This window comes from Chelonia mydas, chromosome 13 (genome assembly GCF_015237465.2).
Source record: "Chelonia mydas isolate rCheMyd1 chromosome 13, rCheMyd1.pri.v2, whole genome shotgun sequence".
Taxonomy (NCBI): domain Eukaryota; kingdom Metazoa; phylum Chordata; order Testudines; family Cheloniidae; genus Chelonia; species Chelonia mydas.
The window spans coordinates 27,759,045-27,771,631 of NC_051253.2; the positions used below are offsets into that span (position 1 = coordinate 27,759,045).

General features: G+C 50.4%; 1 protein-coding gene across 3 annotated transcripts in view; it reads right to left on the reverse strand.

Moving 5' to 3' along the window:
* ZNF341 (zinc finger protein 341) overlaps positions 1–7,291 on the reverse strand; it is a 29,783-nt gene extending 22,492 nt beyond the window's left edge. For 2 of the 3 annotated variants that reach the window (XR_005227885.2, XM_043527102.1), the window contains exon 1: positions 7,199–7,276. Coding sequence is in view for 2 of the 3 variants with exons in the window: in XM_043527102.1 (XP_043383037.1) it covers positions 7,199–7,229 (31 nt within the window). In the remaining variant the exon portion in view is untranslated. Of the gene's footprint in view, positions 1–7,198 lie in introns of all 3 variants that reach the window. The other variant, XM_037915873.2, reaches the window with a different exon arrangement.
* Positions 7,292–12,587: the final 5,296 nt, after the last annotated feature.

The window sequence follows — 12,587 nt, forward strand, 5'->3', positions numbered from 1 at the left end:
ACATGATCAGTCTGCCTGTGACCCATTCGATTTCTCCCCTTCCTTTCCTTTTACTAACCTTCCTTGTTGTGTCTCATTTGAACCTATGGCTCCATCTTACACACATTTACTGCCAAGCATAGGACTCACTCTTGGGGGTAGCTCCATTGACATCAATGGGATTGCTCCCAGTCCCAAGCACTACATTCAGTGACACGTGCAGGACTGGGACCTTATATCATAAGCTCTGCAGAGGAGGGGCTGTTTCTTTACTTGTGTCTGTAAAGTACCCATCACACTTCATAGCACTGCAACAAATAACAATATATCTAATAACAACCCCTAAGGAAGCTTGGGGGCGTTCTTTCTAAACAATTATTTTAACTGTTAAATAGGAGATGAGATCATCCATTTTGTAGCCCTTGTCCCAGAAATTGATTTTGAGACATGGTCTGTTTTATTCATCACATTCCCATCAGGAAGCAGATAGGAGTCCCAGAAGTTCTGCCACCATTCTGTATGTGTAATGAGATACGGTCTCTCTTCCTCATTTCCCCTTCTAAAAAGCCAGCTTGTAGGGAGCAGCATGGCAACCCCCAGAATCCCAGTACTGTTGCTGTATGTGGGTAGGCGGAATGTAGGGTGAAGAATCTCCTACACCTGCTGGGCAGACAACACAGCTGGAGGCCGGGCAACTTGCTTCAGAAGTACCCCTATGAATAAAGGTGAGAAGGGTGGGTGCAGCGCCTTCCCCTCCCTCACTCCTCAATCGAGGAGCATATCTATAAGTAAGCCTATGATTTAGTCACAGAGGTAGCGGAAGTCACGGAATCCGTGACATCAGCAGTGGGAAGCTGCAGGGTTCCCCGCCACCCAGGGGGCCAAGAGGTGCAGGGTACCCCCAAGCTCCCAGGCGCCATGGGCCCTTGGAGCTGCAAGTACCCCGCAGCCCCCAGTTGCTGCAGACGGCTCCTAGCCTCTCTGCAGCTGCCCTGCTTCAGGCAGTGTGGAACTCCGCAGATCCCAATATTGTCCCAGACATTTTTAGTAAAAGTCACAGACAAGTCACGGCTTCCCTGAATTTTCCTTTTTTTGCCCGTGACCTGGCTGTGACTTTTACTAAAAATATCTGTGACAAAATCTTAGCTTTATCTATAAGTCATCGTGTCAGCTGCACCTCTTCTCATCAGTGGCAGATGCTGCATACCCTCCTCCTCTTATCAGATTCACATAGGAGGGAAGACTATGAGAACAGCTTGGCTCTGCAACTCCAGGGAAGGGAGGGGAGAGCAGCTGTTATGCAATTCATGCTCCTTTACAAACCCACCGTGCGTTCTTTTCCATACTGTAGGGAACTGAATATTGCAGGAGAATGCAAGTTTTGTTTTATTTCAAGAGAAACCAATATTTTAAAATACACGCATATATTTACAGTTATTCCCCTGCAGCATTTGCAAGGGCAACACTGCAAACTCCTGCTAGTGCATCAGAACCAGAGTGTGAAACTTACAAGTCTATTGCAATGTCCAAGTGGAAATAAGCAAGCAGCAGGAATAGTGAGAAGAGAATTGGACACCTAGAATTCTATTTTAAGAGTTTATGTTAATAATTAAAACACCTTAAATTACTGAAACTCAAAAATTTTAAAAACCTAATTCCTGTCTTAATATTCATGCCAGGAATGCCAAGATCAGGCTGTTAGGGGGGCCAAACTACATTTTTAATACGGTTGTCGATTAATCGCAGTTAACTCACATGATTAGCTCAAAAAAATTAATAGTGATTTAAAAAATAAATCACAGTTTTAATCGCACTGTCAAACAATTGACATTTATTAAATATTTGTGGATATTTTTCTACATTTTCAATTATATTAATTTCAATTACAAGGCAGAATAAAAGTGTACATTGCACACTTTATATTATTTTATTACAACTATTTGCACTGTAAAAATGATCAACAAAAAATATTTTTCAATTCACCTCATGCAAGTACAGTAGTGCGATCTCTTTATTGTGAAAGTGCAACTTACAAATGTAGATTTTTTTTTGTTACATAACTGCACTCAAAAACAAAACAGTGTAAAACTTTAGAGCCTACAAGTCCACTCAGTCCTACTTCTTGTTCAGCCAATCGCTAAGACAAACAAGTTTGTTTACATTTACAGGAGATAATGCTGCCTGCTCCTGATTTATGTCACCTGAAAGCAAGAACAGGTGTTCGCATGGCACTTCTGTAGCTAGCATTGCTAGTTATTTACATGCCAGATATACTAAACATTTGTATGCCCCTTTGTGCTCCAGCCACCATTCCAGAGGACATGCTTCCATGCTGACGACGCTTGTAAAATAAATAATGCGTTAATTAAATGTGTGACAATTCTTTGGGGGAGAATTGTATGTCTCCTGCTCTGTGTTTTACCAGCATTCTGCCATATATTTTATGTTATAGCAGTCTCGGAGATGACCCAGCACATGTTGTTCATTTTAAGAACATTTTCATTGCAGATTTGACAAAATGCAAAAAAGGTACCAATGTGAGATTTCTGAAGATAGCTACAGCACTCGATCCAAGGTTTAAGAATATGAAGTGCCTTCCAAAATCTGAGAGGGATGAGGTGTGGAGCATGCTTTCAGAAAGCTTAAAAGAGCAACACTCTGATGTGGAAACTATAGAACCCGAACCACCAAAAAGAGAATCAACCTTCTGCTGGTGGCATCTGACTCAGATGATGAAAATGAACATGCATCAGTCTGCACTGCTTTGGATCGTTATCAACTAGAACCTGTCATCAGCACAGATGCATTGAAGCATGAAGGGACATATGAATCTTTAGCGCATCTGGCACGTAAATATCTTGCAACACTGGCTACAACAGTGCCATGCGAATGCCTGTTCTCACTTTCAGGTGACGTAAATCAGAAGAGAGCAACATTATTATCCTGCAAATGTGAACAAATTTGTTTGTCTGAGCCATTGACTGAACAAGAAGTAGGACTGAGTGGACTTGTAGATTCTAAAGTTTTACATTGTTTTATTTTTGAGTGCAGGTTTTTTTGTACATAATTCTACATTTGTAAGTTCAACTTTCATGATCAAGAGATTGCACTACCGTACTTGTACCAGGCGAATTGAAAAATATTATTTGTTTTTTACAGTGCAAATATTTGTAACAAAAATATAAACTGAACACTTTGTATTGTGTGTTGTAACTGAAATTTATGTATTTGAAAATGTAGAAAACATCCAAATATATTTAAATAAATGGTATTCTATTATTGTTTAACAGGGTGCATGATTAAATTTTTTAATTGCTTGACAGACCTAATTTTTAATGATAGTCTGTGGCCGGAACTTCTGGGTTAGAGCCACATAGTACCCTTGATCCCAGAGAAAACAGAAGGAGGCTTGAGCAGAGATCAAGAGTAGAATATTGACTACAATAATGTTAAAGTTGCAATTAGCATCATTCAGTGGGAAAAGTGATGCAAGACAATTTTAGGACCCCCACCATTTTGCTCCTCATTAATCTGATCTTTTGCCCATGGAGTTACTAGTTACGCAAATATAATTGCTGTAATTTCACAAATTAGGTACACAATTGCCTAAATTATCTGAAAATCTGAAAATTTAATCAATAATCTTAAGAATTAATACCCATTTGAGATGGTTGGGGCAGTTCACATATCAGAGTTGTTTCAGGCTATCTGCTGACTGAGGAAGACAACACTGCATCCATTTTGCATAAATGATAGTCAGGTTTGGAAGATTTTCTTCACAATCATAAGCGCTAAAAGCCCCATTTTTTCTTTAATGGAAGTTTGCTTTCTGCAGAATCTGAATCTGTCATTAGGGCCAGATAAATGCAGTAAATGAATTGGATCCTGAGCCCAGTGGGAGACCACTGATTTATAATTTTTGTTTACCTCTTGGATTTCTCTTGGCTTGGACATTGAAACAGGACTGGTCTATTTCTCTTTTGCCTTGCCAGTTTCACGTTCTGAGTCTCATGGACTATTCATTTTGTGTGTAATGCCAGGACTGAGCTAAGTGCTTTCCTAACAGATGTGAAGGTACATCTTTGCCCCAAGGTTGAAAGCCACTGTTCTAGACTACTGTACCCCTTTTAGGAGTCTGATTTGTCTTGCATACCCCAAGTTTTACCTCACTTTAAAAACTACTTGCTTACAAAATCAGACATAATGCAGAAGTGTCACAGCACGCTATTACAGAAAAAATGCTTACTTTCTCATTTTTACCAGATAATTATAAAATAAATCAATTGGAATACAAATATTGGGCTGTACTTACATTTCAGTGTATAGGTCATGGAACAGTACAAACAAGTCGTATGAAATTTTAGTTTGTACTCACTGCTCATGTGCTTTTTATGTAGCCTGTTGTAAAACTAGGCAAATATCTAAACAAGTTGATGTACCCCCGGAAGACCGCTGTGTACCCCCAGGGCTATGAGTACCCTTGGCTGAGAACTACTGGAATAGATTATCAGAATGGTCCTTCTGGCCTTGAATCTATTAGCTACCGCATCCATCCGTTACCAACCTGATCCACACTGCCACTTACAGCACATAACGAACCAATGTCACAGAGTGCTTATTGAAAGATCCACATTTATTACTGAGGGGCTGAAAGGGAACTGGCTCCCAGCCCTACAGGGAAAGGGGAAGTGCATCTCCAGGGGGTAAGGCCCGCTCTCTGAGCACTGGGGGTTCTCTTAGGGAGAGAGAATGGGGTGAGGTCTCATTGGAGACAGCAACTCCCCAGAGGAAGGGGCTGGGTCAATCAGTAAGAGTGGCAGGAGGAGTCCCCTGGATCCTGCAGGCTCAGGAAGGGGGACTTCGGGGTGTGGGGGGGGATCTCCTTAGGACATACAGGAGCAGGATCTCCCTGGGAGCTGGGTCTCCCAGAAGGGAAAGGGGTCTCCCTGGCCCTTGGGGCTGGGTTATCCCAGGAGAGGAAAGGGTATTCCTAGCCCTGGAGTCTCCCAGGAAGGGACATGGGGGGGCGGGAGTTCCCAGGGAGGCACTGCTCTTGGTGGGCCGGGTCTCTGTGCGGGTTCCCAGAGGGGCATTGCCCCAGGTGGGCCAGGTCTCTCTAAGGGGTTTCCCAGGGTGGGGGGCTCCCTGGGGAGCACTGCTCCAGGCAGGCTGGGTCTCCTGAGAGGGTCTGGGGGCACTGCACCACACAGTCTGGGTCTCTGGAGGGGGTTCCCCAGGGGGTGGGCACTGTACAAGGCCAGATCTCTAGGGGAGTTTGCAGGAGATTGGGGGCGGTCTCCCAGGTGGCCCAGGTCTTGGGGGGGTTCCCCTAGGATGGGGGGGCACTGCTCCACGCAGGCCAGATCTATGGAGGAGTTCCCCAGGAGTGGGGCAGGGGCACTGCTCCGGACGGCTCCCCAGGGGAGATGGGTTGGGCACTGCTCCGGACGGCTCCCCGGAGGAGATGGGGGGGCACTGCTCCGGACGGCTCCCCCGGGGAGATGGGGGGGGGGGGCACTGCTCCCGGCTGGCCGGGTCTATGGCAAGTGGGTCCCCACAGATGTGGGGGGGGGCACTGCTCCGGGAGGCTCCCCCGGGGAGATGGGGAGGGCACTGCTCCGGACGGCTCCCCCGGGGAGATGGGGAGGGCACTGCTCTGGACGGCTCCCCCGGGGGGATGGGGAGGGCACTGCTCCGGACGGCTCCCCCGGGGGGATGGGGGGGGGCACTGCTCCGGACGGCTCCCCCGGGGAGATGGGGGGGGGGCACTGCTCCGGACGGCTCCCCCGGGGAGATGGGGGGGGGCACTGCTCCGGACGGCCCCCCGGGGGAGATGGGGGGGGGCACTGCTCCGGACGGCTCCCCGGGGGAGATGGGGGGGGCACTGCTCCGGACGGCTCCCCGGGGGAGATGGGGGGGGCACTGCTCCGGACGGCTCCCCCGGGGAGATGGGGGGGGCACTGCTCCGGACGGCTCCCCCGGGGAGATGGGGGGGGGCACTGCTCCGGACGGCTCCCCGGGGGAGATGGGGGGGGGCACTGCTCCGGACGGCTCCCCCGGGGAGATGCGCGGGGCACTGCTTCGGACGGCTCCCCAGGGGAGATGGGGGGGCACTGCTCCGGACGGCTCCCCCGGGGAGATGGGGGGGTCACTGCTCCGGACGGCTCCCCAGGGGGAGATGGGGGGGGCACTGCTCCGGACGGCTCCCCCGGGGGAGATGGGGGGGGGCACTGCTCCGGACGGCTCCCCCGGGGGAGATGGGGGGGGGCACTGCTCCGGACGGCTCCCCCGGGGGCGATGGGGGGGGGCACTGCTCCGGACGGCTCTCCCGGGGGAGAGGGGGGGGGGCACTGCTCCGGACGGCTCTCCCGGGGGAGATGGGGGGGGGCACTGCTCCGGACGGCTCTCCCGGGGGAGATGGGGGGGGGGCACTGCTCCGGACGGCTCCCCCGGGGAGATGGGGGGGGCACTGCTCCGGACGGCTCCCCCGGGGGAGATGGGGGGGGCACTGCTCCGGACGGCTCCCCCGGGGGAGATGGGGGGGGCACTGCTCCGGACGGCTCCCCCGGGGGAGATGGGGGGGGGGCACTGCTCCGGACGGCTCCCCGGGGGAGATGGGGGGGGGGCACTGCTCCGGACGGCTCCCCCGGGGGAGATGGGGGGGGCACTGCTCCGGACGGCTCCCCCGGGGGAGATGGGGGGGGGCACTGCTCCGGACGGCTCCCCCGGGGGAGATGGGGGGGGCACTGCTCCGGACGGCTCTCCCGGGGGAGATGGGGGGGGGCACTGCTCCGGACGGCTCCCCCGGGGAGATGGGGGGGCACTGCTCCGGACGGCTCCCCCGGGGGAGATGGGGGGGGCACTGCTCCGGACGGCTCCCCCGGGGAGATGGGGGGGGCACTGCTCCGGACGGCTCCCCCGGGGAGATGGGGGGGGCACTGCTCCGGGCGGCTCCCCCGGGGATGAGGGTGACACTGCTCCGGGCGGCTGCAGCGGGAGGGTGGCGCAGCCTCCTGCCTCTGTGCGCGGCTGTTCCAGGAACCCTCCCCCGGGCGGCCGGGCTGCCTGGGGCGGCCCCGCGGCCGCCGAGCCCCTGTGCAGCGGAGGGAGGGGAGGCGCCCGGCGCGGAAGAGCCGCGGCCCTGCCTGACGCTGCGGCGCCCCCGGGAGGTGCCGTATGGGCCCCGCGCCCCGCCCGACCCGGCCTTGCAGCCCGCTACCTTCCAGCGCCTCGAATATCGCCTGCGCCATCTTGCAGCCGCGGCGGCCGGGCCCGAGCCGCCTGAACGGGCATTGTGGGAAGGGATTGGAGGCGCCGGGCCGGCCGCCAGGGGGAGCCCCGCGCCGGGGTCTGCAGGGGGTGCGCGGTGGAGCATGAAATGGGGGGTAAAACCGCTGCGGGGGAACAGGGGTGCCCCTGGGGGGGGGGGTGAAGCGCCTATGGGAATGGGGTGCCCAGATGTGGAGCAAAGGCCCTACGGGGAGGGGGATGCCTGTCGGGAATAAAGCCCTTGTGGGGGTACTAGAGTATCCGTATGCGAGTAAACACCCCGTGGAGGGACGTCACTGCCGACAGGGCCGCTGAGCCGGCCAGGTGCAAGGGCGAGGCGTTGGCATTTCACCTGAGGACGGCCACAGAACTGCCCGAGACGTGACCGGCCTGGGCCGTGCAGCACCGTTGAGTCAGACCGCCGAGCACGGAGCGGGGCGAGCCCCGGGGGCCGCGTTGCAACGGTGGTTACAGGAGGGAACATCCCCATCAGAGCGCTGAAAGGCTCCAGAATCGTAGCCCTGTAAAAGACAGTTGCTTGGCAGAGTGAAAACCCGATGGTTCATGCTGAGAATGGTACCTTGGTAGGAACTGGAGCCAGATACACTCACAGGGGTGCAAATAACCTTGTGGCCATTTCCTCATCCCCCAAAGTTGGTTTAAGATTTCTTGACAAAGTATACGATGCCAGCAACACAGGCCTGAATCCTAACCTGACGCGTTGAAATTGGTTTATTCATCTTGCCAATAGCCGGTGTCCCATTCTAACTATGGAGGCCTGGGTTACAACTCCATAGTTAAAGCTGAGTAAAGTAAGGGATTCACATTCTTTGTTGTGTGTGTAAAAACAAAGAATCTCTCCTCCCCAGGCTCACGGCACTCTTTAAGAATGAATTTGCTGAGAATGTACATATGAGTCTGTGAATTCGTTTGAGTTATAATTCATTAGAAACTTGGTTCTTTAAGAAATCTAACATCTCAGTATTTTCTTTGGGTCAGAATTTTAAAGGTATTTAGGTGCCTAAAAATGCAGATAGGCATTTAGTGGGATTTTTTCAAAAGCACCCAGAGATCGAACTCCCAAAATCAATGGGAGTTAGACCCCCAGGTACCTTTGAAAATCCCACTAGGTGCCTATCTGCATCTTTAGGCACCTAAATACCTTTTAAAAAACGGCCCTTTGTCTTGAACGATCTTAAAAATGGAATAACAGACTTTAAAGGTTCCATATGGTTAAACGTAACAGATCTTGTGCATAGGCTATATTTGAAGAAATTAGGATATAAATAGGCTAAGGGTGGGATCCACAAATGTATTTAAATGCCCGAGTCCTGCTTTTAGGCACCACTGCAATCCACAGAACTCCCACTCATTACTCTCTAACCCTGTAGGTACTTAAATTTGCTCAGCGCCTCTGCTTTTGCAGTAAAAATCCCTAGATACAGATGTTTCAGCCTCTGAGCATGCACACTGCAGCCCCATTCTAGAGATCCCACCCTAAGTGATTAGCAATTGTATCTAATTACTATAATTGTATTGGCTACAGACAAGCTCAAGACAATAACTCAGGTAATTTTTAATTGGAGTCACTGTGATAGCCTATATAGTTCAACCTCCCCTCCTCTACAGGCAGTTGACATTCAACAAGTCTATTGGTTGTAATGACTCAGTCGAGTTACACTGGACATGTGTATCAAAAGTTCTCATTGGTAGATTAAGACTCAGCTTCTATGGCTGCAAACTAGCTTGGGTGTCAGTGCTTGAAATAATAACTACTGTGCCCTCTAGTGATAGCGCAAAGGGAACTACAACCACCAAAGAGCATTAATCATAATTGTGGTTACTGCATCATATCACTGCAGAGCTAAGGTTGTTTGGGTGTCTTAACTGTGCATTTCTTATCTTAGCACATTTGGGTTTCTTTTAAGTTTAACCTTAATTGTGAATAATGCTAAGATTTATAATGCTTGGTTTTGGGATAATTACAGCATCTCTGCAACATTATTTACCCTTAACTAATAGATACATTCTCAACCTTGATTCTATTTTAACATAGTTTTTTGTCTGTGAATGATATAGGAGATCTCAGACTGCTTCATTTTGCAGACCACTTTGTGAAAAACCCAGCTTCCCTCCCACCACCTGTCCCCCACTGTTTCTTTCTCAAAATATTTCAGTGTGCTGGCCACCAGGAAGGACCCTTCAGGATACAGCTTGACCATTTAGAGTCAAATGCTGGTCCTGTTGAAGTCACTGGTAAAAGTCCCAGCAGCCTCAATAGGACCAGCATTTGGCCCTTAGTGGAGGGATGTCCAACAAAGCACCAACAAGTGATGTAGTGATGGCTTCTAAGGAACTCAAGAACAGTATCAGCTACATTTACTGTTAGTAAAAATAGATACCCAGGACTAGAATACTTGCTGATCCATGCATTTTCCCTGTTGAACAGAAATTTCTTGTTGGTTCAATTCAAGCAGTAAAAACCGGCAGTTACAGAGAGAGGATGACAAATGTTCAAACTGAGAGCTAAATATGATCCCTTTAAGAATCTTGAAATGATTATATTTGGCCCTCTGGCTGCACTTTGGGTGTTCCTGGTTTAGGGCCCATTTACATGGTAGATATTACCACTTTTAATCACTGCTAAACACGTATTCCCCTGACCATGTTATAACACATTTTGATCTTGCCTGTGTTGATAAGACCAAAACAAGTTATAATCAGTTATAACCCTGCCCTTAGTCTGATCTCCCATCGTGACAGGTGCTGGTATTCCTCTGTGAACTGCTGCAATCAACTTTATCTCCATCCCTCAGCAGCATCAGAAAAGTCCTTCTGAAGACACTGCAGGCCATAACTCCTTCCAAACCCTCCTAACTGCCTCATACACACATGTAATAAGAGGACAGAAAGCTTCAGAGCCTTGCATGAGAGAGCCCTCAGGGCAGAACAGCAGTTGGCCAGTATCACCTTTGAGTTCTCTCAGAAAAAAGGAACTTGAAACCAGTGGGGGAATGCTGGCAGCATTACTGTACCTGATGCGGGAAGAGGTGCTGGATTATTTTCCTTAACCCAGGGGAGACACATTGTAATGAGAAGGGAAGCTTGTGCTGTCATGACCTCTGCTGTTGGATTTGCCACCTTTTTGGTGTTTGCATTCCCAAACATAGTTGTTCTGGGATGATTATGTTCAGTGATGAGCTGCCAAAATCTTAACAACGGGTTCCCTCCTCACCCCATGAGGGGGTCGTTGTCCACCCCCACCCCCCGGGACTCCTGCCCCATCCAACCCCCCCACGTTCCTTGATGCCCCCCCTCAGGAGCCCTGCCCCATCCACCCCTCTCCCCTGTCCCCTGACTGCCCCCAGAACCGGGCAGGAGGGTCTCGTGGGCCATCGTAGTGGGTGCCCACCCTACCCCTATGAGCCAGAGGCACCTGCCGGGGGACAAGGTGGGGAGTCCTGGTGGTGCTTACCTGTGGCAGCTCCCAGGAAGCATCCGGCAGGTCCCTCTGGCTCATAGGGGCGGGGGAGCATAACTGGGAGGGAGCAGGGGGATCAGCTGCTCCCCCCACTGATCACATCAAAAGTGGCGCCTTAGGCGCCGATTCCATGGGTGCTCTGGGGCTGGAGCACCCACGGGGAAAATTTGGTGGGTGCAGAGCACCCACCGGCAGCTCCCCGCCGTGTGCCTGGCCCCAGCTCACCTCACCTCCACTCCGCCTCTGCCCCTGAATGCACTTCCCCGCTCTGCTTCTCCACGCCCTCCCCCCCCCCCCCCCGGCTTCCCACGAATCAGCTGTTCAGCGGGAAGCCTGGGAGGGCTGAGAAGCAGGCGACGGTTTCCTGCTCAGGCTGAGGGTGGTGGAGGTGAGCTGGGGCGGGGAGCGGTTCCCCTTTGCACCCCCTGGGTTACCTGCTGCGGCACGGGCGGCCCTCCTCGCGCCCCCCTCCGTGACCCAGTTCACCTCCACCTCCCTGGGCCTGAGTGCGAAGCTGCGGCCTGGTTCTCAGCCTGCCCCAGCTTCCCGCGCGAACAGCTGATTTGCAGGAAGCCGGGGGTGGGGCAGAGAAGCAGAGAAGGGCGCATTCAGGGGAGGAGGCGGAGCGGAGGTGAGCTGGGGCTGGGGCGGGGAGCTGCCGCACCATAGAGCACCCATGGAGTTGGCGCCTAAGGCGCCACTTTTGGCCGGTTAAATTTAGAAGCCCTTTTAGATCTGGTTGTCCCTCGCAGAACAACTGGTTCTAAAAGGGCTTCTAAATTTAACAACCGGCTCCAGCTCACCACTGATTACGTTGTAACAGCACAACATAACAAATCAATGAGATGATGATGTAAAATTTCTCATACAATAGAGGGAACACACTGGTGAAATCCACTAAGCCTGTTGAGTGCTGCAACAGTGAAACTGGCTGATTCCACAGTTCAGGATGATAATGAAATTAGTTGATCCCACCATGAAATTGGCTAGAGGTAGAATCCAGCCAAACCTAGACAGCCAGAGTGATGAAATTGACTATCACCATATATTTAGTTAGGTATTATTGTTTTATTCTTCTTCTGTGTTTGTACAGCACCTGGCACAATGGGGTCCTGGTCCATGAGTGGGTGCTATGGTAATACACATAACAACAACATAGTAACTGACCAATCGTAGGGGCTTCTTGGTAGAATAGATGGATCCCAGACTTATGCCATTAAAATTGGTAGAACTGGTAAGGGTCGTAATGAGGAAATTGGCTAATTCTAAACAGGGCTTTGTCAGTAGATTTACCTGAAGGGGTAAAGAGATGAGCAACAAAAATTATTAGATGTACAGAAAGACTTCCATGTGAAGAGAGACTGAAAAGACTGAACTGTTTAGAGAAGAGATGAATAAGAGGGCATATGACAAAAGGTATACACACTAACGAAGGGCATAAAGAAGGTAAATGAAGTGCTTCTATTAAACTTTTCTCTAAACAAGAATAAGGGGTTATTCAATAACACTGCGCTTTTAGGATTAGAGTTTTATTGGTAAATGTTGGTAAACACTGATTTCACTGTACACACATAAACTTATGAAAAAATATTCTTATCGATGATAGAAATTTACAGTTAGGCAAAATAAGAAAAATCCTGCTTGAGAACTTAGTAGAGTCCGACCTTCATGTGTATAAAACATGTTTTAATGTCAGCGTTATCAGAGCACATTTAAAGATATTTACTTTCTACATTTTGCCATATGATGTTGACCATTTGTTTTAAGAGTTTATAAAACTTTTAACTTTTTGAATCTCGGCATTTACTGTCATTAATTATTGTCTGCCCCTTCCATGATTTCCTACAACTGTGAAAAT